This window comes from Paroedura picta, chromosome 3 (genome assembly GCF_049243985.1).
Source record: "Paroedura picta isolate Pp20150507F chromosome 3, Ppicta_v3.0, whole genome shotgun sequence".
Taxonomy (NCBI): Eukaryota; Metazoa; Chordata; class Lepidosauria; order Squamata; family Gekkonidae; genus Paroedura; species Paroedura picta.
In genome coordinates, this window is record NC_135371.1 from 129,768,879 (window position 1) to 129,793,176 (window position 24,298).

A 24,298-nucleotide genomic window follows, 5' to 3' on the forward strand; every position below is an offset into this window, starting at 1 on the left:
ATTCTATGATTCTCAGCAGCTGCCGCTTCTCTTATTATACCCTTTTCTGGAATTCCATCTACAACGGCTGACTATACAACTGTGGAATTCCCTGCCAACTGAGGCTCTTTTAGCTTCATCATTCACCTCCTGAGCTTCAGGGGAGGACGGTATATAAATATTATAATAATAAATAAAATAAATGAAAAATAACATCTTTCCTACCAAAAAACTGAGGTAAGGTCTTTACCAAGTGAGATAGAAGTTGGTAATTATCTGATTTTGATCTGCTTTGTGGAATAGGTTGAATAGATATCTCTTGATGCCAAAGTTGTGTGCTATCCGCTGCTTTGTAAATATTTATCTAAAAGCAGTAGGATTAAATGGAGGGCAGAGACTAGTAGTCAGCATGAGCAGTAGATATATGCAGTGGATTAGTTCTCTGCCTACAACTGAATCATTCTGATAATGCATGGCACTTGCTTACCATTGGTTTTGTTCCAGAGACAAGTAAACACAGGAGATTATGGGCCTGCCATTCCAGAGCTGGAGAAGCAAATAGCAGAACACAACATCCTTCAAAAGGAGATAGAAGCATACAGCCTCCAGATTAAGAACCTCCATGGGCCGGTGAGATGTCTGCCTCTCCATTCTATATCCTTTGACAATGACCAGATATGGCTAACAACTATTTTTCAGATTTTGGACTCAATATTAGTTGACTTTTAGTTGACTTTTACACATCAAAATCACAAGATGTCATAGTCCCATTATATACGGCACTGGTCAGACCACACCTGGAGTATTGTGTGCAGTTCTGGAGGCCTCACTTCAAGAAGGATGTAGATAAAATTGAAAGGGTGCAGAGGAGAGTGACGAGGATGATCTGGGGCCAAGGGACCAAGCCCTATGAAGATAGGTTGAGGGACTTGGGAATGTTCAGCCTGGAGAAAAGGAGGTTGAGAGGGGACATGATAGCCCTCTTTAAGTATTTGAAAGGTTGTCACATGGAGGAGGGCAGGATGCTGTTTCCGTTGGCTGCAGAGGAGAGGACGTGCAGTAATGGGTTTAAACTACAAGTACAACGATATAGGCTAGATACAAGGGAAAAAAATTTCACAGTCAGAGTAGTTCAGCAGTGGAATAGGCTGCCTAAGGAGGTGGTGAGCTCCCCCTCACTGGCAGTCTTCAAGCAAAGGTTGGATACACACTTTTCTTGGATGCTTTAGGATGCTTTGAGCTGATCCTTCGTTGAGTAGGGGGTTGGACTAGATGGCCTGTATGGCCCCTTCCAACTCTATTCTATGATTCTATGATTCTAATTTGGGTGTGCTAAATCAGTCATATGGCCCCAAAGATCAATGGAGTCCCATATACACTCTGAGTTCCATAGAGTAACAATTATCCCATTCCCTTCAGTGTTGTGAGAGCTCTGGTTTAGCATGTCCACAGAATGTACAGAGCATTCTCTGATGCTAAACAGAATCTGGCAGTTCCAGCACTATAGGAGTTCAGTAACAGAGTTCAGTAGTTGTAGAAAACTGCTTTCGTTGGGGAATTTCCAAATAATTAAACCACAGGAGAGACCTCAATTCAGGCCATAGGTGAGTATTGATCTTATATCCTACCTTTCCCGGGCAAGAGACGACTTACTTCTGCCCCTGAAGCTGGTCCCAGTGAGATCTTTAATATAAGCCCTTGTTCAGCCACTATCATTTTAATTAATGATGGGGGCTCTTCACAAGTCCTGGCACCTCAGATGTACTACTAATGAACTGTGGACATAACACCTCATAAATCTATACTGAACCATAATTACCTTAGTGGAATTGGTAATTAGTGTTAACTAATTAATGACCAAAATCTGCTTTACTCAGCTAGTTAGGTACATTCCTTCTGCCTTTATGTTGAAATAAATCTAACAGTCCCAAGGGTCCCCAGCCTTTCTCGATGGTGTCAAAGAGTGAAGTCATGCATACCTCTAACAGAAACTCTTCAACATTTCAAGCAGACATTCCGTTTAACAGGATTCTTTTTGTGTAAAAATATTTTGTTGAATACACAGTTTGTACTGTGAATGTCCTTGTGTTGATCAAATCTCCAGTGGCCAATCAGAACCCTGCTGAGTAAAAGCCCCATGTGGCCCCACTCACTTCCTAAAAACATTTGGCCAGGAAAGGTATCTGCAGGCATCACGGTTCCCACAGGGACCATGTTGGGAACTCTGAAAGGTGCTCATCGTTCTAATACTAAACCTGGCGGGTATTATGCACAGTAGGAAACATTGCAAAAAGTCTTGAAAAAAAGACTTTTTGTTTATTCTGCATGTAGTGCCATTTTTGCCACAGAAAACCCACTGTAATATTATGCATTGTCCTCCCCACTCATAGGGGCGATTGCATCTTTTCAGTGCAGTATTTGAAACTAGTTTTACTCAACTTTTATGATGGTGACAAAGACACCAGTTTTCACATGCATAAACATTAGCACATTTTTTGTCTCCTCCCCTGTGCCACTGAACACCAGTGGGGGAACACACAGCCCCTAGTCCTTCATCCACCAATGGGAGCTCAAGGTGCCCCTTGTTTGGTGCAGACCCTCCGCCCTCTGCTATTACAACAGTACACCAGCAGAAATTAAATTTATTCATTCCCTCAGAGCCATTGGCAAACATTTCAATCCGCTCTCTCCAAGGAACAGCATACCTCTGAGGGGAAAAGGTTGTGGAGGTGGCATTGAAAAGGCTGTGTGCTCCCATGGAAATTTCTTGTTGAGGTCTCTATGTCCATGGACTACAATTCCCATGAGGCCCTGCCAGCAGTATGTGCCAAGGTGGCAGTCGGGTTACATTGCAGTTGACCGTGGCCTGGTGAGCATCTAGCATAACTGAGGAAGCACCCCCTACTTAAGTACTTGCCATCATAAATCTTTCAAATGCATAACTATATTCAGGGGGGAATGCAGTATCAGCGAACAGGCATAAATGAGACCATTTAAAAAAATGACAATTTAAAAGGTTTAGTGTACTGACTTTGGTGAAAACTTGTACATGCATAATAGCCCCTGGTCTGTCACTGAGTAGAGTCCAAATGGAGCTGAATCATCCCTTCTCCTCATCCCTCCTTTTCTAACAAGCAGCAAGCTGTTGAACTACTTCCTGTCTCTCAACAAAGCATAGTTTGTAATAAAATATGAATCTATAAACCATGCTCTGTATCTGAATCACGGCAAGGAAACAAGTGTAGATATTTTGTCTCATGAATATTGAAAGTTTAAGCTTTCACTGTCCATGGTCATGCCTCTGAATTTGTTTGAAATGCAAATGGTGAGCATTTAATTAGTCTACATAAAGTACTAGTTATTGAAAGAATGATGGATTTATAAATGTTGCAAATAAATACATTATCAATAGACTACCTGTGTACGTCTATCCAGTGCTACCTCAGCATATTGATTTAAGTGGGTTTAGGGTCCAATAACTGTGCACAGGACTACACTGTGAACAAACTGATAATGAGTGTTGGATCAATGTGGATCAAAACTAGTTCAAGGGAAAATCACTGATCATAAGAAACCCTTAGCAATCAAAACTACAAAAAAGATACGTTCATGTGCCTTTCCACTATTTACAAACCAGGCTCTGAATAATGTTTGTAAGTAATAAAAAAGTGTGTTATATTACATTCGGAAACTTAGATTAAAATTCTAGTCAATTATTTTATGCCCTGTCTCTCTCTTTTCTCTTAAATAGGAAACAGTGGATTTGAAGAGCCAGCACAAGGACTTGCTAGTAAGAATCTTTTTTCAGCATGATTTTCCTTTCTCTTTGTTTTCATTGATCGATTCATTGATTGGCAATACTCATCCATTTAGGCTTGGCATGGTTGGAATACTAAGTTGAGCTTAATCAGGATTTCAGATGGTTGGATTCTTAATGGATGGGTGAGGAAACAAATGCATTGATTGCCCTGGGTTTCCCATCAAAAAGTCAGCCCTCCTGCACAATGGTGTTGTCTGTCTACTTCATTCTTATCCTGCTATTCCAGCAAAAGAATTTCAGCTGGCATACATGGTTCTCCCCTGCTCCTCTATTTTATTTCCACAATAGCCATAGAAATTCTGTTAGGCTGAGATCAATTATGCACAGGGTGGGAAGGCCGGGCTGGCAGTGGCAAGGCAGCTGGGCCAATCCTCACATATACTCATCACTGCTATCCCGACCCTAGCTCGAATCAGGAACTTGAATAGGCCATGGCAACGGAGCACAGATTCTTCTGCATTCCCCATCTTGCTGCTTCGGCCAGGGCAGGCCTGTGTATAAGGGACACAAAATGACTTATTTGGATTCACAGTGTTGTGGAGCCAAACAGGGCATTTCTACACCCCCATGATGGTGGGATAGCTTTATGCCACTATCCCAACATTCTGCGGTGGGACCCCTGTGCCCACCAACCCCCCTGCTGCTGCCACCACCATGAGGCATGGCAGAAATTTCCCGCCATGGAGTTGTGTTTGTGCATGCACAACTCTAGGGCAGACTGTGTGCACTGGGGGATTTCTTCCCTCATGCATACAAGGGATGCAGGGGGGCATGCTGCCCCACCCCTAGGAATGGGCGGTGGCCCAACGCAGCTGCCACTGTGCATAATCAGCCTGAGAGAGGTGGACTGACTCAAAATCAGTAAGAATTTTATGCTGTGTGGGAATTTAAACCCAAGTCGTTCTGGTCAGTCTCCAGCACTCTAACTGCTTCTCACCATACTGGCTCTCTAGTTCTGGAGCTTCTGAGTCTGGTAGCTGCCCTTCACCCAACTTACCAGGCCATGGGGCTTATTAGATGCGAATGAAATCTGTTTCAGCCACTTCCCACTACCAAGGCAACCCACTGTTCTCAGTGAGAACCCTTGAATGATTATCCTGCTTAATGCAGAGGATAGGATACTGGGGTGGATATCCAATAAACATGTCCATTTAGACTCATTCTTCCTCACAACAATAAAAATTCAGTGGCATCATGGAATATAATGAAAATTATATCCGGTATGTAGAACATGTGTATTTTTATAAGCCATGCTCTATTAGTTATCATAAATTAGCCTGAATTGGTTGTGTTGCATTGAATCTGCTTATGACTTCCTGTAACAACTCCAACGAGGCATTTTTCATTCCCAGCCTTGTAATATGTAGTTAGCATCTTGAGAGGTTTCTTAATCATGAACAAGCTCTTATGATCAGCCATGAATACGCCAGCTTAAATCCCCAAAAACAGAACACTGACACTGTGTTTGGCAATCAACAATTACTTTTCACAGTTTCACTTAAAAACATGCTTAGAGAAACATCATGATATAGACAACTGGGCAGAAACACGGCTTTTCACACATACATACAAAACACCCAGAGACTTTACATAAGCTCTCAGTACCTTATAATGTATGAAAGATCTGGATTCAGCAATTGTGCCTTTCCTTCAAAAGCTTTTGGTAAGAATCTTAGAAGTTTGATTAATTATATTTCATGTAGGTAGAATAGAAACATCATGTAATCTCATTTATTCATATTGTTCGTTCCGAAGTCTGTCCGACCCATCGTGACCCCATGGACAATGATCCCACAGGCCTTCCTGCCCTCTACCATTCCCTGGAGTTATTCATATTAGTGTTTATATATTCCAGTGTGGTATATTTTATTTATTTTCAAATTTATATGCTGCGCTATCCCTAGGTCTCAGGGCAGTTTACCGTATATCATATGATAAAACCATAGTTAAATGGTTCAATTTAATAATCAAATTAATTTGTTTGTTTGTTTATTCATTTATTATATCTATATACTGCCTTTCTCTTTAGCTCAGGGTGGTTTACATGGAATGACAAGTACAATACAATATAATTCAGTAGTAACAGTGATAACAAGAGAACAGAGTGTAACAACCTCCACATTTTAACAGTTTGAACTTAAACATCTGTAACCGCTCGGTGAGCGGTATCATATTTGGTTAAGGGCTTGGTGGGCGGAGAGTGGGCAGGGCTGGTCCAGGTGAGGGCCCAATCGGAAGGTGCAAAGCGCCTTCCGATTGGGCCCTAACCAGGACAGGACAGAGTTCTAGCCAGTCAGGCCCTCACCAGGCAGGACAGAGTTCTAGCCAGTTCCCGCCCCTCCATGGGGGGCTTCCACGGGGCCCACCGAGCACACCTGCCGCCTTGCAGAGGTGGCGGGTGTGCTCGGCGGGCCGTAGGGAAGCCATGGGCTCGCTGGTGGGGAGGGGGCTGCAGATGGCTTCCGCGGGGCCCACCGAGCACACTCAGCACCACACTGGGCCATCGGTTGTGCTGGGCGGCCGTGACGGGAGGGGGGCCTTTCAAAGCCCATTCTGACAAACGGACTTTGAACCTAGTTTATTATAAAACAACCAGAGGAACTCACCACCTTCTCTCCAGTAGGAGGGAGGGAGAGGTAAAGTCCTTCTGTGTTAATTACTGGTTAGTAATTAAAAGGGCATTGGGAGTAGTGGGGATAAAATTTTTGATCTTGTTGCACTGCCATTTTTAAATGGCTGAATCCATCTCTAAAATGGTCTTGAGTGATCCCTGACTGGGAAGACTAGACTTTCACATTGAAGAAGAAGAGTTGGTTCTTATATGCCGCTTTTCTCTACCCGAAGGAGTCTCAAAGCGGCTTCCTTTCACCTTCCCTTTTACTCTACCCACAACCGACACCCTGTGAGGTTGGTGAGGCTGAGAGAGCCCTGATGTTACTGCTTGGCCAGAACAGCCTTATCAGTGTCGTGGCAAGCCCAAGGTCACTCAGCTGGTTGCATGTGGGGGAGTGCAGAATCAAATCCGGCTCGCCAGATTAGAAGTCCGTACTCCTAACCACTACACCAAGCTGGCTCCTGGGGAAAAAACTTCTAATTCTCATTTACAGTCAGAATCTTGATACCTGTAAATGATGATTGCCAAAGGGAACACTCACACACTATACCAGTGGCTTGTGTATTGCTTAAATTCAACCAAAGAGATATCTTAAATTTCCATGTGGTTGCTTTTTTGATAATGCACCCTCACAAGTGGGTTTCTTAGAACAGGATTAAATGGAGAAAAATGATAAAGCACTGATTATTCTGAAAAGAACATATACAAATGATGCATAGTTACTAGGGCACTGAAATTGTTTCTCCAACCTAACAGAAAGCTTCTATCTGGCGAGGCCAAAGCTTGGGCAGCCTCTATAACCACCTCCAAAGTTGCACTAAGGAGCTGGGTTATCTCACAGAGATGCAAAACAAGATTTTGAGGCAGGACTGGAGTGATCAAATGAGTGATCCCCAAGCAGTACGGCGTGAGTATGAGGTAAGTCATACCATAGTCTGGTAGGTCTGAATGGAATTCATTTGTTATAACTGTGAAGAGAACAATTCCAGTAAACAACTTAGATGTCTTCCACGTTCTAAGGAAACTTACGTGGATCAAAGTTTCAACCTCCAGTCTGTAATTCATTGATCAATAAGGATTGTTTAAGAGCCAATATTGAGAACCATCCACTAAACAGGGCTTCTTGTTGCTGCCATTGTCTTCACCCTCAGCCATGCAAACTCCATTCTGATCTGAACACCCTTGTAAAGAAAGATGAAGGATATGTATACATTTGGAAGACCCTCAAGTGGACATTACAGAGCTCTGGTCTTCGTTACTCAAGGCTATAAGAAAAAGGAGATATGGCTTAGCTATATTTGGCTTAGCTATATTTAAAAGAAGTGTGGATCCTGGAGAGCATCCCTGTTCTGACCATGTATATACATTAGTGCTCTCACTTTTTATAAACCCAGACACCCTCCAAGAGGAAATGGGGCAGGCAAAATGATAGGGGGGGGATGAAGGAAAAATTAACTGGAAAGATCATGGTTGGCTGCATTGATTTCATATTTGTAGGGATGAGTGACTGTGTCCTCTTGTCCTACTGGTTGCCAATCTAATTCTTTCTATGATAAATGTCTCAAGCAGAGATGACATCAGAAAATGGAAACATCTACTAATCCTAGTACCAATATAATTGGCAACCTTCATAGCTATTTGGGCTCGTGCTTTCTTACTTCCCCATCAAATAGGTGCTTTCAAGATTGTACTCTCTCAGCATTTGGAGCCTGTTTTGTCTTCTTCATTGCAGGACTTCAAGACTAATGAACTCCTTAACCAGGAAGAATATGTAAATACACTCCAGGATGATGGGGAAAGGATGATAGAACTGAAGCATCCAGCAGTACACCCAATCCAGGTATGTGCAGTGTTTTTAACTCCACCTGTCCCCAGATCACAGGAAAAGGTAGAGAAAGGACCATCTCCATGGATCTTTGTGTATCCAGTTATGGAAGCAAGATGAGTAGGCAAATGGATGTGGTTTTTTAGCAACTGTACCAGACTATGAAATACCCTCCTTCTGCATATTCGTCTGACTTGCTTATCTTCACGTGTTAAGGTTAAGATGTTTCTATATTTAAATAAAGTTCTGATAATACTACAATCATGGGTAGCATTAACTGACTTCAGACCCAGTTTCTTGGGGATATGAAGATGTTAGCCATTTAGTCACATCTGACTCTTGATGATCCTATGGCTCAGCTGTTGCCATGTCTTTCAATCTTATACCGCTTCTCTTAGTTGAACAATGCTATGGTTAGTATCCATTTTGATCATGTCTAATCACTGTGTTCTTTGTTGACCTGGTTTCCTTTCACCATGGACCAATCCTAGCATAATTACTTTCCCCATTGAATTGAATTACATGATATGGCCAAAGTAAGTGTGCTGGAGTTTTGAAATGTTGCCTTCCAGTGATATGAGGCTTCACTGCATTCTAGTATTTCCTTCTTTGTTACTTTTGCTGTCCATGGAATCTGCAGAAGCCTTCTCCAGCACCAGAGTTCAAATGAATCAATTATCCTCTTGTCAAATTTTTTCCATTGTTCAGCTTTCACAGCCATAAATAGTAATTGGAAATATGACAGACTAACATCAAAGCCTGTTTTAAAAATGGGCTTTGAAAGGGGTTTAAAGGGTTTGAAAGGGAGAGGGGCCCTGGTGGTGGCGCCGCTGGGCCAGGAGCCACAAACTGGCCAGTGTAGGCCAGCAGAGGCCGGGAGGAGACCTGTAGCCTACCGGCGGAAGGCAGGACAAAAAAGCGACTGGCCAAATACACACCTTCCCTGGCACCGCACGTCCCCTTCCTTCCTTCCTTCCTTCCTTCCTTCCTTCCTTCCTTCCTTCCTTCCTTCCTTCCTTCCTTCCTTCCTTCCTTCCTTCCTTCCTTCCTTCCTTCCTTCCTTCCTTCCTTCCTTCCTGTCGTTCCTTCCTTCCTTCCTTCCTTGCTGTCGTTCCTTCCTCGGGGCAAGGTGGCCAGGCTCTTGATGGGGGAAGGGAGCGGTCCAGCCGCGGGCTGTGAGGGTCGAGAGAAGCACCGATCGTGGCGGGAAACAGCGAAGTGCGGTGGGGTGGCGGAGCATGCGGCGCAGCTCCCTCCTTCCCTCCCTGTCCCTCCCCGTTTGCAGGGTGGCACTCATGCTCCAGGGCCACGGCTGGTCAGGCAGATGGCAACTGGCAGTGGGCGAGGGCGATACAATCCTCCAGGCAGAAGGAAGCGCCGGTAGGCAAAAGAAACGCGCTGAAAGACAATCCTCGTGGTGGACCTCCAGGAGCCGCCAAAGTCTCTCTGTTGCATGCGCCGTTCCCCCCTCCCTCCTTCCCACTGCCCCCCCTGCTCCCCGCAGGGCTCGGAGTGTGGGCCGGGGGAAGCCTTGACCAGCCGGCACCCTTCCCCGCATTGGCCCAGCGGCCACGGGAAGGCTCCCCAGCCACCGCCCCCGGATCTGCCGTGTTCTGCAAGGTCCGTGCGGAAGCCTCCGTCATCGTTGGCCTACCCAGCGTGTCTCCTGTGGGCTGTGCGCCCGTCGGGAGGCACTGTGCTGTGGCGAATGGCAGAGGGGCCAATCGGAAGGCGCTTTACGCCTTTGCGCCTTCCGATTGGCCCCTCCACTTGTCACTCCGGGGCAAGGGGCCAATCGTTGGCCCCAGTTTCTATCTCGGATTGAGTTCACCCCCACCCCCCTTACTCTTTCATTTATACCATGGAGCGGTATACAGATTGGACTAATCTACACTTGGTAGTCTGCCTCATGTCCTTGCTTTTCCATGTACCTCAGTCCTGTACTCCTGTGCATTCCAGTCTCAAGCCTAGATAAATGGGGAGGGTTAAAGAAAAACCTGGTAACCCGCCTTGTAAAGAATTTTGCTGAGAAAATCTGGAGCAACAATTTCTTGGGGATATACAAAATGTTTTTTATAGCTGAAAGGCAGCTGCAAAGGAGTGGGGGTCCTGTTTGGATCTGAACTCTTTCCCATGTCATCACTCTCTGCTGCTGTCCGCCCTGAAACTAATGGCAACTGAAGGAACTCAAAGCTAGACAGGGATTGAAATATGAATGTTATCCTCTTTGATGCAGGCTCACCAGGAAGCTCTGAAGACTGAATGGCAGAATTTTCTCACCTTGTGTATCTGCCAAGAGCACCATTTGAAGAACATAGAGAACTATAGAAAGGTAAATTGCATTGGGAAGGGTGAAGGAGGTTATCAGGGGGGGCAACACAGCGGAATCCAAAGGAATCATAGAATAATAGAATTGGAAGTTACCTCATGGGTCATCTAGTCCAACCCCCTGCACTATGCAGGACAATCACTCATCTACTGTAATCTGCCACCCCTTTCCCTTCACAGAATCAGCCTCTCCATCAGATGGCTATCTAGTCTCTGTTTAAAAATTTCCAAAGATGGAGAACACACCACCTCCCGAGGAAGCCTGTTCCACTGAGAAACTGCTCTAACTGTCAGGAACTTCTTCCGGATGTTTAGACGGAATTTCTTTTGAATTAATTTCATCCCATTGGTTCTGGTCCGTCCCTTCGGGGCAAGCGAGAACAACTCTGCTCCACCCTTTTAAATACTTGAAGATGGTTATCAGATTCCCTCTTAGTCGTCACCTCTCCAGGCTAAACAAACCAAGCTCCCCCAACCTTTCTTCATACATCTTGGTCTCTAAACCCCTCACCATCTTTGTTACCCTTCTCTGGACATGCTCCAGTTTGTCTACATCCCTCTCCAACTGGGGTGCCCAAAACTGAACACAGTACTCCATATGAAGCTGAACCAGAGCAGCGTTTGATAAAGCCCAAATTCCCATTTGCCTTTTTAGCCACCGAGTCAGACTGCTGACTCATGTTCAATGTATGGTCTACTAAGACTCCTAGATCCTTGTTGCATATGCTACTGCCAAGACAAGTCTCCCCTGTCCTATATTGGTGTATTTGGTTTTTCTTACCTAAATGCAGAACTTTACATTTGTCCCTATTGAATTTCATTTTATTCCATTTATCCCACTTCTCGAGCCTAATGATCAGCCTGTATTCTGATTCTGTCTACCCCTCCCAGTTTAGTATCATCTGCAAATGTAATAAGTACCCCCTCTAATCCCTCATCCAAATCATTTATAAATATGTTGAACAACACAGGCCCCAGGACAGATCCTTGGGGTACTCCACTTGTCACTCTTTTCCAAGAGGATGCTGAACCATTAACAAGTACCCTCTGGGTACCTCATATCTTTCTTTTAACATCAGATTTTAGCATTCAGCTTTGGTGTAAAAAATGATTTTAAACATTGAGAAACTTTCTGCTAAACTCCTAAAGGGCCAAATCCAAGGTTGAATGAAATTTAACAATGAGAGAGTACTGTATGTGTATTGGTCCATGTACTCTTGTCTCATCATTTGTTCTGAACCTCAATGCCTCATGCATCCCTCCTCATCCATTCAAGTATTTTTAGAAACAAATTATATGTTCAGAGTCATTGACTTGTGAGGATGGTTGTTAAAGCATATCCTTGACATGCTTTAGGATGAAATCAAAAACATAAGCCAAGTCCCACACCCATACATCTGAACACACACATAGTGACTATAAGTCACAGAACAGCCCCATATTATCATTTCTCCTGGAGTCATATGTTCCAAGCTATTCATGCAGGCCTCAAGCCTTCCAATGTGCAGCTCACACATAATTGGATAGGGACCCGAAGCTTGCAGGAATTTATGGGGTGCAAGTGTACCTTCAGTCCTTGAAAAGGCACCTTTGTGAACACACATTCAATTGAACTGTTATTCAGAGTGATTTAGTACAATAAAATAGAAAGTGCAAGCCATGATCAATCATCTCCATCTTTTTTTTTCTTTGGCTTTAGTTCTATGATGATGCTGATACTGTGAGCCAGTCACTTAAAAAGCTGAATGATGATCTTGATACAAAATATAGCAAGTTCAACAAAGACAGCCCAGGAGTGGTATCCGATTTGGTCCATCAGCTGGAGGTGAGCGCCACAGGACAGAACTGAGGGACTTCATCAAGCTCTTGTTTGTTTGTTTACTTGTCATCCTTCCTTCCCCGGTTCTGATTTTAACCTTTAAGGCCTTACACGGATTGAGACCCACATACCTGAGGGACTGCCTGTCGCCCTATGCCCCCCACCGGGCACTGCGCTCTGCGGGTGAAAATTTGCTGGTCGTTCCCGGCCCCAGGGAAGCACACCTGGCCTCAACCAGGGCCAGGGCCTTTTCAGTCCTGGCCCCGACCCGGTGGAATGAGCTCCCGGGAGAGCTGCAGGCCCTGCGGGATCTTTCAATATTCTTCAGGGCCTGTAAAACGGAGCTCTTCCGCCAGGCATATGGTTGAGGCCAGGGCTGGTAAGACGCCCCCCCCCCCCGGGATCTGAAGTGCACATCATTCGGACCTCCTTCTCTACCCCGCTAGTAGTGGGGGGGTGGGAGTCGGGTTTTTATTGATCTTTCCGTGATGTTAGGAATGTTTTATGTCTTTTAATGGGGTTTTAAGATATTGTGACCCATCATGAGCCATAAGGAAGTGGCGGGAAATAAACTGAATAATAATAATTGTTATTGTTGTTGTTGTTATTGTTCCCAGATGTACAGGTTAATCTAAATTCTGTAACATACAGAGTCAGGGAGTGAGCTATATGTTGGACAAATGGCCTTGATTCATACTATTATATCGGATGAAGGTATGGGAATAACACCAGGAAAAGGATGAGAAGAAAGATGAATAACAGGGGGGAAACAGCATCCTGCTTAGCATACAGTAATGACAGGCTTCTCTCCCAGAAGGCATTGCTTTCCTGATAAGCATTAATACAACTCATCCTCACTGTCTCTAGGCCACACAGCAAGATACAGCCTATTAGTCATGTATGGCAGCCAAATAGGGATTTGATGACTCCTGCTTGCCTTAAATTAAAAACAAAACTTTGTCAAGCAAGAGTTTAGCTTGGTAGGCTGCAGGCTTTATAGGCTTGCTATAGGCTGTGTGATATGCCTCAGATAGTATGTATCCATTAATGCTCAGGTTGTCCTACTTTTAGAATGATGAGAAGATTGTGAAGCAAGCTGAAAAGACCATTGCCGAACTGAAAAGGAGAAGTAAGGAGATCAGTCCTTTGAAATTGCGCAGGATCTACCCCTCCCAGCCTGTTACTGTGGATACCATCTGTGATTGGGACCTGGCTGATGTAAGGAAACATTTTCATATTTGAACTGACAGAAGCCTGAAGTGTTATGTTTTTCAAAACTTTATATTTCTTGTTTCTGAGAGCTTTATATCCTCCTGCTGCTGTTTCATCACAGAAGGTCAAAGATGAAGCACCTTGCAGGTACTGTATGCCATGTCTGACAAGGAGATGATCAGAAAAACTTTTCTGTTGTGGTGGTATACCAAATTGCTGGAGGACATGGGCTGCAAAGTTAATGCTCAGAACTGACTACCTTTGCATCTGTTCCCAAATTGGATTGTTATCCCATTTCCCCCACTATTTTTCAGAATCTTGTGACAGTTGTAGGGGCCCACAAGTTACTACAACAGGAACCATTCTGAAGCTATGTTAATTCTGACATGATGCTGTAATTTGTGATTTGTTCAAGAAGGTGACTAGAACGCTCTATGTGATAGGATGATTGTAATTTGGAAATCTATTTCTGTATTCCAGTATTCAAGCATTGACTATTCCTTCTGATACCAGAATCTGGAATGATCGTGTGGAGTTAGAAATTCTTAGACTGGATTGAATAGTTTCTCTCAATGAACCCGATTGCCTCATCTTGGACTGGCATTTTATTTGATTTGGTTTTCTGTGTTGATTAAGGCTCCTGTTTTTATTACAGAGGGAGTTTCCTTTGTGTCTTTCTGCCATCTCTGACCCTTGACTCTTGTTGGGGTGTTCTGCTGAAATTTTCTCTGGGATCCTTGTACCTATGAGACTGCCTCTTCTACTGTACCCCCCAAAGAGCACTAAGATCCAGTGACCAAAACTTGGTCAGGATCCCTGGCCCAAAAGAAGTAAAACTGGCCTCAACCAGAACCAGGGCTTTTTTGGTCCTGGCCTCAACTGGGTGGGACGTTCTCCCTGGGCATATTCTGCATTCCCCAATAAAAACTGTGAGCAGAAAAGGGGAGGAGACCAAAAACACACTGACATCTCTGCATTACAAAAGAAGCGTTTTCAGCACCGTGACACCGGAAAAATCGGTGTTTACCTTCTTTCAGAAACAACGCTTAAAAGACGCTGTAAGCAAAAAGACACTGTTGACCATGCAGAGCAAAATCAGTTTTGCGGAGTAAATTAACTCTCCTGTGCAGAGATCTGAAAAACAACAATGTTTTTAGTGAGTTTTCATCAGCTTTTCTGTGATGTAAAACTGCTTGGGATGTTGTATTTGAAATTTTCCTCTGCAAAATGCAGAGCAGGGCCCTCCAGGACCTTCCACAGTTCCGGAGGGCCTGCAAGACAGAGCTGTTCCACCAGGCCTACAGTTGAGGCCAGGAAATTAACACCAAGATAACATTGGTCTTCCTCCTCAACCCCTCCAAAAAAAGACAATAATGAACCGTGCTCAAACTAACCACCCAGCAGAAATGAAGCCCCACCCTGTACAGGACCCGAATAAGGGTGGTCTAATAAGTTGATCATGTAATTTCATTAATAATTTAAATTGGAAAGTTTAATGGTAATCAGCTGTTATCAATGTAACTTTATTGCATGTACATGCCTGTTGTTACCTGCCCTGAGCCAACTGGGAAAGGTGGGTTATAAAAATAAAATTGTTGTTGTTGTTGTTGTTGTTGTATGGCCCTGGACTCCTAGGGATTTACTGATGTAACAATGGCCATAATCAAGCTACTTAATGAACATTTGGACATTGCAAAACATTTCCTATTATTTGTCAACCAAAGAAGATCATATAGTTACCCATTATAAAGCCAGGAGATGATAGGGTAAAGCCATCTTGCCTAGCTAATATCCTACTGTAAATCAGAATATCTATGCCCCCAAATCCCTAAAACAGCTTTACAGCTAAATTACAGTGTGCCACAAACACACCCCAAAGATATGACTTGGGAATACTGTAGTAAGAAAAACCCAGATGTCTTTGCCAAAATGGATATGTCACTTGTACAGAGAAATTAAATCCAATGCAGAAATGGGAAAAAATAATCTGGCAGATTTTTCACACATTTGAATCTGTGGGGTTTGAAGAGGAACGGTAAAATGTGTCCCTTAGGACAGAACCAAACATAACGCTCAAAACTGAAACTCAAAAACATGGAATTTATTTGGGAGCATATGTTTCCTGTTTAGCTTTTTTAAAGAACTTTTTTTGCAACTGTGTATAGTAATTTTCTAAACATTTTAACATTAATTTCACCTGACGTCAACTGGCCTCTTTCTTTACTGCTGCAAAATATATTCAAGAGGCCATTGTTTTCATAATAAGCATCACTCTGCTGTAATAATCCATAGGGAGCAGGCATTAAAACACTGCAAAATGTTTATTGTAGAACCTTATAGTAGAATATGAGGTTAACCAACCTGGTGGGGAGAAGTTTTATATATTTTTAATACACCTTTGGGATCAGTCAGTTAGATCTAGAACCCCTCCATGTCTGAACAGTGGAAGGCATGATTTTGTGAGATCTGAAAAAAATATTTTGAACTTCTCTTTTCTAACAATGGTGGGACCTATTTAAATTCACTCGAAAGAAAAACTCTTATCCATCTACCTTCTCTGAGGTGCAGCTTCAAAGGGGGGAGAAGTATACCATGAAAGACAACAGCAACCAGGAGAACTGGGTAGTACAGGACACCAGCAGAGAGACTAAGACAGCCCCTGCTGTTTGCTTCACTATTCCACCTCCAGACCCAGAGGCAATTGAGAGAGTTAACAGGTGAGCATACAACTTATTTCTTTCTCTGTTTTTTCTTGAGTACACACAGCTTGCACATGAGGCTCAAAGAGCTGCAGGTACATTTTTCTGCCTCTTCTTTTCTGGTGACTTTTGAAAACAAATTCTCCATACAAATGAGTATAAGGTTGAAGCCTGATCCTGAAATTTTTTGAGGTACCATATTGATTCGAGGTACCAGGGCACTGTTATAATTCATGACTACTGAAGGGAATGTATGTACCAAAAGGTTCTGGTTCACACTGATAGCAGAATATACAAGCTTGGGAAGGGCTGGGGATACCTGGGCTCTGATGTTCCTCTATGGCTGTTGATTCAGGGCAGAGGATATGAAAATTATTGTGATACTCTTTAAAGTAGGCTTGGAGTAAGGGATATTGTTTCAATCATATTAACAGTGATCTCTCACAGGATACTGATTTACACTGGATGATGTTCATGTAATGTGGCCATTTATCACTTCATAAGATTGCTTTCCAGAGATGTTACAGAAGCAGCCCAAATAGAAGCAGCCCCCAATCTGTTCAGATAAAGAATAAATAAAGGGTAGATGGTAGAGTGAATTATACTTAAAATAATGGTACATCTTCGCTGTTTGTAAGGTGGAAACAGTAGATGTGACTCCCCCTCCCACCAGTTAATTTTTGAGAAACAAAATTTAAGTTACTGTGTCAACACGCCATTCGAAAACTCCCTTCTTCCTCTTGAAGGTTTGTCCTCTGTGTCACACCTGGTATGGTGATGTGCCTTCTGAGAAACAAACAAAAAAGTCACTCTAGCTATAGCCAAATTTCTCTCAATTGTCATGGCTCATTTTACAGCTGTTCAGAACCAATAGGCTGATGTTATAGTAATCTTATCATCAAAACTCTTTTTTTTTAAGTGTGTAGAAATCCTGTGTTGAAGGAAAAGGCCTATGCTGAGAACATTGCTAACTTCTTTAATGTTATGTTTAGGCTGGAAAGTGAACTGAACACAGTGAAGCAAAGAAGAGCTGTAGTTGAGAACACGCTGAGAAGCAGCCACAAAGAGCATGTCAAACCCAGCCAGCAAGGTAAGTGTTGGCATATCAGCTGCGTTTTAGTTGGAAACTGAAGTGTTGCTCTAGTGGGATTAAATAGGAAAAGCATGCCACTGTATCCCTGTGGAACCACAAGATCCTACTCTGGGTTCCTTATGAAGAAATCCATCGGTTTTTAGCAGACAGCTTGGGGAAGATTAGCTTTCTTAGTGGATGCGACAAATTAGAGCGCAAAATTTACGTACATTAGCAACTGCGAGAGCTGTATGGAAATTCAAAATCAATTGTCATTCCAGATCCAGTTAGAAGCTCTACCATGTGTCAAGGTGACCCCCAAGCTGATCAGCTGCTCCACAAATTGGATAAGATTGAGAGTGACTTGGATCGGGTCAAGAAGGAGATATTTGGTCGTTTGAGGTCCCCACTAAACTACAGTGCCCCTGCAGAAGATCTTATTCAACGGATCAGAGACCAGGAGGCAAGTGCTCATTTATACATGATCTCTTGTCTCATACCTTGGTGGAAAAGGTTTATGGAAACTCAACAAAACTACATTCCGTTGTAATCTTTGAGTGTTGTATTCTTTCATTCTATTAATATAATAATATGTAACCAGTTTTATTTTTTTAAGTCACTAGCTCTTCTGCCAGGTCTATGGTTGGGGCCAGGGTGGGAGGAAGATCTGACTGGGGTCCCCCTGGTGCTAAGCAGCGTTGGGCCATGTATCATCGATGGCCACCCCTCCCTATTCCTTTATTTATCGGATAAATTAATAATACCACCATGTTTTAGCTTGTTTGGTTTTATTGTACTTATGTCTCATATTGTTTTAATAGGGCTTTATTGGGGTTTTAATGGGGATAATTTGTAATTCTTGGACCATTCTTGGGAGTGGCAGGAAATAAATTTAAATGAGGAGGAGGAGGAGGACGATGACGATGATATTGCGGGAAAAAAGCTGAATAGAAATTTCTCAAATAAATAAAAACTAAATTAGGCCACATAAACTGATATACTGTTGCCCCACTGCATAGCCTTTGTAACTCCATCTTGGTTACAGGCTGGTTGTCTTTAGTTGCCTCGAGTTCTGTGAAGGGACACCCATCAGATTGATCCCAAGAGAATATTCTTCTCTCTCATACTTGTGTGCAGCTGTTATCCTCAAAGTCTGATTTGTTTTTTCTTACCACTAGTCACCAGGTGTGAGATGGACTGGCTCATCTCAAAGTTTGGGATAGCTTGATTAATAATTTCTTGACTGGTAGAGAGCAATTAGGATATAAAATGTTTAGATCTAGTTCTGCATTGTGTCTTGAGGCATGACTATGTTTCACTGAGCATATGTGCCTTTGAGACCCAGCAGATGGGAACTTAACCTGCTATTTCTGTAAGTTTTATCATTAAATATTAAAATGTCCATCTAAGCAAATCTAAGTCTTCCCCATGAGATCAGTGTTGGTCTTTCTAAAGTTGCCTGTTATTCTACACTGAGCTACACTGCTTGATTTAAACTAAGAAAATCTGCCTTTTTATCAGGGAACGACAAGGAAATTTCAAGGCATTGGCACAGAGAAAGAAGCTGTTCAGAAAGAGTGTGAGACCTATCTTAACAAGAAGCCAACTAGCACCTCTGCCTCTCAGCTCCCTGTGATGCTGAACAACATAAAGAACAAATACAATGATATTAAGGTGCTCTCCAGGCTCTCTGATGAAAAGTGAGTGACATAAAAGCAATAACTGTTAGTAATGAGTGGAGAAGCTGTCAAAGATTGGAAGGCCAAAATATTTTGCAGAGTGCTTCCAATATTTTGACTGAGATAATACAACTGGGGGAAAGCATTGGAGAAGTGAAATTTTGACCTTTGGCTTTACAATGTTTCCCCTCCTCAGAGCCAAAGCAGGCCTGAACTTGGAGAATCAGATAGAGAACACGGACAAGGCCATTAGCACATTTGAGGCCAAGTTGGCCCATGATGGCACCATCCCAGCTTCACCCAATGCACTGCCAGATCGAGCCAATGAACTGCAGGTGAGAGGCCTCTTAAAAGTCAAAAAGAGATGTGTGATCATGAGCTAAGTTTGTGGCCCGGGGAGGAACTGTGGTTCGGTGGTAGAACATCTGCTTTGTTCACGGGTTAATTCACTCAGAAGCAGAGAGGAGTGGTTGTATCTCTTCACTTGTAAAACTTACAGTACATGGAGGAGAGGTGTGAAGCCTAATCCTTCTCTGCCTTTTCTCTCAGTGCTGTAGTGCTTCAATCATTTTCTCTTTGACCAACTCCAGCAGTTGAAGTAAGATGGCCTGGAACAGAACTGGAATGCAGCAATATAAAGGAGGGCAGAGTTTTGCTGCTGTCCTTATGCGCTCTGTTCTTGGTAAAAATGTATTCACTATACACATACCACTTAACATATAAACAGGAGGCCATGGACAATAAATATATGAAGATTCCTCATTTATCTCTAGTTTGACAGATATTTCCCCTTTTGTCCAATCTAGGCCACATCTGCCCGGTCTACCAGAGATCACTCAGTCCAACCACTCTTCATTCAAACATCATTTCTTCTTACAGAGACCAGATGTAATCCAGAACTATCTGGCATGAGTAATTTCAGAGGTCAAAAATACTGCAAAGAGGGCTGAGCCAAACCCAAATGACAGGTCTCAAGACATACATGGCCTAAAGGTCTAATACTGTAATTTTGGAAGAGAAGTGGGATTGTAAGCACGAGACTTGAGTTGCAAGCTGGGGGTTAGGTCAAATAGAGCTGGAGTTGTCTAAGGGCAAGGGGAGTAAATGAAGGAAGACATAACTGAAGAAAGTTACAGAAACATTACACACACCCTTCTTGAAAAATCTGGCTGACACAAATCCCTGTGCCTTTTTATAATTTTTCTATATCTTGGAGTAGGCAAGCATAGTAGAGGGTTGCATGCAGCATTCCCCAAACAGCTCATTGGCTTTCTTACACAGAAGTACTTTGTGGGCCATGAAAAACTATGCAGAACAACAGATACCTTAGTGACCATCAATTCTAGGACCCCTAGCCTCTTATTATGAAGGATAGAAGGTAGCATGCCAATTGTACATCTTTGCCTTAGAGGTAGAATTTGCTAGAACTTCCCACTGGGGAGACCCTTGGGAAAGATGAGCTTTAGCACAGATGAGCCAATTTACTGGTGTTGACATTTCCTTATTTTGCCCAACAGGACTTGAACATCTCTCCTGATTCCGACTGTCTCTTTGTTAACTGAAGACACCAAATTCCCTCCAACAATCTTTTCCACAACTGCCTTTATGCTCTACTTAGCCTGTTCATTTCTTGGTCCTGTTTCTAAACTTATTCTTCCCAAGGGCCTGCCCATGTAACACTCTCTCCTATGATACAACCAACTAGATTAGCATCTTTTCCATTTTTTCCTAAAATCCTTTTGTTCTCCAAAAAGTCTTATTAGTATTAACGAATATTGGTGACTTTCTTTTAATTTGTGTTCAGTAAAATTAGTTAATCTCAGCCTTGGGGTAGGTCAGGATCAAATACTTGAGGAATGCAACTGCACTAGATTATTTTTCCCCACACAGGTTTAAAAAAAATTGCTGTTCTGAATTGTCATTTCCCTTTGTAGAAACTGAAGCGAGAGTTAGTCAAACATGAAGACAGCTTGTTGAAGCTAAACCGTGGCCTCAAGGATGCTGAACACAGCTGCAGTGCTGTGCAGAACAACTTCCAAGAGTATTGCCCAGATCTACCCAGGCAGAAGAAGGAGGTCCAGCTCCTTAACGACCGATATCATGCAGTAGCTGACCAGCTGGATCATCGGTGAGACAAACCCTTCCCATTTGTGGCTAGTAGGAAAACCCTTCATTTTAAATGCTAGATTTGGAGCTGTAGGTCTTTACAGTGATGTCTCCTGAGACCCCCTTTCTGTCCAAGCTTTAAGTGCACTTGTACTGAAGATGTAACTGCAGACATCCTTAAAGCTCTGTATGGAAAGTGAATGTGTAGGTAGATCTGATAGCCATTTTGCTGTCACCCTCACATTTCCCAGTGACCAACTCATCCTTTGCTGCAGCAAGAGAGTTATCAAACTTATCTATGGCTAGATTAAAAGTTGTCTCATCTTGCAGAGGCAGAGATTTGACGTCAACACGGAGGGGTGAGTCTCCCTTTGCTGCTTGGACAGAGTAGGCCCTGTCAGTAATAAAGTACTTTTCTATAAGAGCAATACAACTTGAGGGGTTTTGTCACTGTTGATTAGAATTGTTGGTCTGTGAACGTACTAGAAAGTGCTGGATTGGCAGACCAAATAGAAGAATTTAGCAATGGACAACTAAGCAGCAGTTTTTGATGATGGTGTTAGCCATTTAGTTGTGTCTGACTCTTGGCAAACATATGGCCCAGCTGTCTCCACAATTTCTGATCTTGCATTGCTTCTTTTAGTTGTGTAATGCTCTGGCCAGTGTACATTTTGATTGTATCTAACCACCACATTCTCGATCGGCACTTTTTAGCCTCCATTATATACTATGAACTGGGATCGCAGAGATCGATGAGGAAAGCTTCCTTATCCATTTTTGGGCACCAATCCACATTTAACAAGGTTAAAACAATGGTTATCACCACCTCCTGACCTTGAAATATGCAGTGTCCTGAGATGGGTCATGTCCCTTAAAAGTTGAAAAGGAAAGAACAAACTGGCTGTAGACTTACATAGATAACATTCATCCTGCTGGCAGCTCCAGGACCATCTTACAGCCCTTCCTCTCAGTTACAGTTACAGTTACTGATGTAAAAAATGGCAGTGCCCATCCCAGTAGCCAGAAAATAGCCAGCAAGTCCCTGGACTCCTGTGCCTTACTGGAACACATGGACCACTGGTCTGGTTCAGCATGGCTACTCTTATATCGGTAGAGGACAGGAAGGCCTGGAGGATCATTGTCCATGGGGTCGCAATGGGTCGGACACGACTTCGCATCTAACAACAACTCTTATATCATTATAAAGTGCTCAACCAAGAGAGTTCTTTTCTTAATGTACGTCTCCCACACTGTGCAGAGAGAAGACACTGCGGAATACCAGCCTCACCTACCAGCAGTTCCAAAATGCCAATGAGAACTTGATGTTCTGGCTCCACAATCTGCCCACATATCAGGTCAAGACCACAGATGGGCCAAGTCAAATCAACTACAAGCTCCAGTCCCAGATGGTGAGCACTGTGATTTCATCAGATAAGGAAAGGGAAGAAAGACTCCTGCTCTGCTTCTCAGCACAAAATATAGCACATTCCAGGATATGGAACAGGATGGAATAGAAAGTAGGTCTGGAAATATACCTATCTTGGAGTGCATATTCATCATATTCAGTGGTAGCAATATCAAATGATGAGTGCATGCGTGAAACAGTCATATCAAAAAGCAGGACTTCAGCCCTTTATAAGCTTGTTATTTTTAATTCTAGACTATTGGGCACATAGCTTCTGCTGCTGCTTTATAAAACAATTATACTGTGCCCTGCTGCATTTTATCCTAACCCCGTTTGTTTGTTTGTTTGTTTGCTTGCAGAGGCTGGTAGATGAAATAAAGAGCAAAGAATCGGATAAGAATTCTGTGGTCAACTTATCTAAGAATGTGCAATCGATTCTCAATGTATGTTTTTAGTATTTCTACATATTTTCCACTTCCAGCGGGCAAGCCAGCCTATTCTGCTTTGACTCTGTTATTTTTTACACAATAAATGAATAAATAAAACAAATTCTTTTACAGGATTATGAAATGCAGGCAGGAAAATATCGGTCATCTCTGGACCCTGCTTTGACTGCTTCTTCCGCTAAGCGTCTCCGGGTAACTCCGCTTCAGGAAAGCATCCAGATTCAGGTGAGAGATTGAGACCAAGAGTACAGATTGACTGTTTTGTATATAAATTTTCTACCCTATCTAAATAGAATTCAGGCTTTCAAAACAGTTTACAAAATATAAAAATGGCAAGATGTTATTAAAGATGGTACATTAGAGAGATTTAAAATATCAAAGTCTGACAAATCAAGAAGTAGACAATCAATTATAAAACGCGGTATTAGCTCTCCCATTAAACTGAAGCTCTTCTTTTGGAGAGGGTGCCATAATTTACAAGGGGATTATACCTAGCTGATAGTTACCACTGAGATCTAAGAACCGGCTGACATATCTAGTTCCGGGTCCTCAACCTTTTTCAGCCTGCACCTTTGACTCTTTGGAATTCTGACACAGGGTGGTGAATGTAGCCACAAAATATCAGGAAGTGAGGATACCTAAAATATAACACTTTAATATTTCATGCAGAAGTCTGCTTAACAGGATGATTTTTAGGAGGAACATGTTATTTTACCTTCAGTCATACAGTGTGAACCCTTGTGCTAAAAGCAGTGTTTTAAATATCTGCTCAGACAATCAGCTCTCTGATGGCCAATCAGAAGTTTTGTAGAACAAAAGCCCCACCCACTTTCTGAAAATACTAGGCAAAACAAACTCCTTTTGCTGGTTTCCCTCACTCCTGGTCCACGCATGCCTTGTGTCTATAGAGGTATATTTGCTCAGTGCTATACTACAACAGATTTCAATAGCCCTGATGTAGAAGGGAAATGACAAGGTACCCTGGCAGGAAGCCTCATGATGTCTTAATGATATTTTGGTCAATTCTCTTTAGGAAAATGAAGTCATAAAGCTCTACACAGAGGCAGCTGCTGAAAACAAGCAACAGATCAACCGGCTGGAATTTGCCAAGAAAGTTTTGGAGAAGGTACTTGTGAATCTGGCTTATTTATATACCTGTCCTACCTTTCTCCAAGGCATTCTGGGATCCAGAATGGGTAAATATAATATAAAAATTATGTAAGTAATTTAATATTTAAAAAAATAACACATTAAACAGAGCAGCTAAAACAACTTACGACTCAACCAGCAAGGT

At 42.8% G+C, this 24,298-nt stretch overlaps 2 protein-coding genes across 2 annotated transcripts in view; one reads left to right on the forward strand and one right to left on the reverse strand.

The window, feature by feature from the left end:
• The window catches only part of CDK3 (cyclin dependent kinase 3), an 82,177-nt gene that overhangs the window by 34,599 nt on the left and 23,280 nt on the right, over window positions 1-24,298 (reverse strand). The gene's annotated exons all lie outside the window — the stretch shown is intronic.
• The window catches only part of EVPL (envoplakin), a 47,934-nt gene that overhangs the window by 19,678 nt on the left and 3,958 nt on the right, over window positions 1-24,298 (forward strand). Inside the window, exons 5-21 of the mRNA XM_077327740.1 lie at window positions 484-609; window positions 3,731-3,769; window positions 7,170-7,331; window positions 8,146-8,253; window positions 10,475-10,570; window positions 12,266-12,391; window positions 13,457-13,603; window positions 16,166-16,314; window positions 17,289-17,386; window positions 17,650-17,831; window positions 18,890-19,068; window positions 19,244-19,382; window positions 20,982-21,175; window positions 22,412-22,562; window positions 22,918-23,001; window positions 23,119-23,229; window positions 24,038-24,130. Coding sequence (XP_077183855.1) covers window positions 484-609; window positions 3,731-3,769; window positions 7,170-7,331; window positions 8,146-8,253; window positions 10,475-10,570; window positions 12,266-12,391; window positions 13,457-13,603; window positions 16,166-16,314; window positions 17,289-17,386; window positions 17,650-17,831; window positions 18,890-19,068; window positions 19,244-19,382; window positions 20,982-21,175; window positions 22,412-22,562; window positions 22,918-23,001; window positions 23,119-23,229; window positions 24,038-24,130 — 2,184 coding nt within the window. The remainder of the gene's footprint in view (window positions 1-483; window positions 610-3,730; window positions 3,770-7,169; window positions 7,332-8,145; window positions 8,254-10,474; window positions 10,571-12,265; window positions 12,392-13,456; window positions 13,604-16,165; window positions 16,315-17,288; window positions 17,387-17,649; window positions 17,832-18,889; window positions 19,069-19,243; window positions 19,383-20,981; window positions 21,176-22,411; window positions 22,563-22,917; window positions 23,002-23,118; window positions 23,230-24,037; window positions 24,131-24,298) is intronic.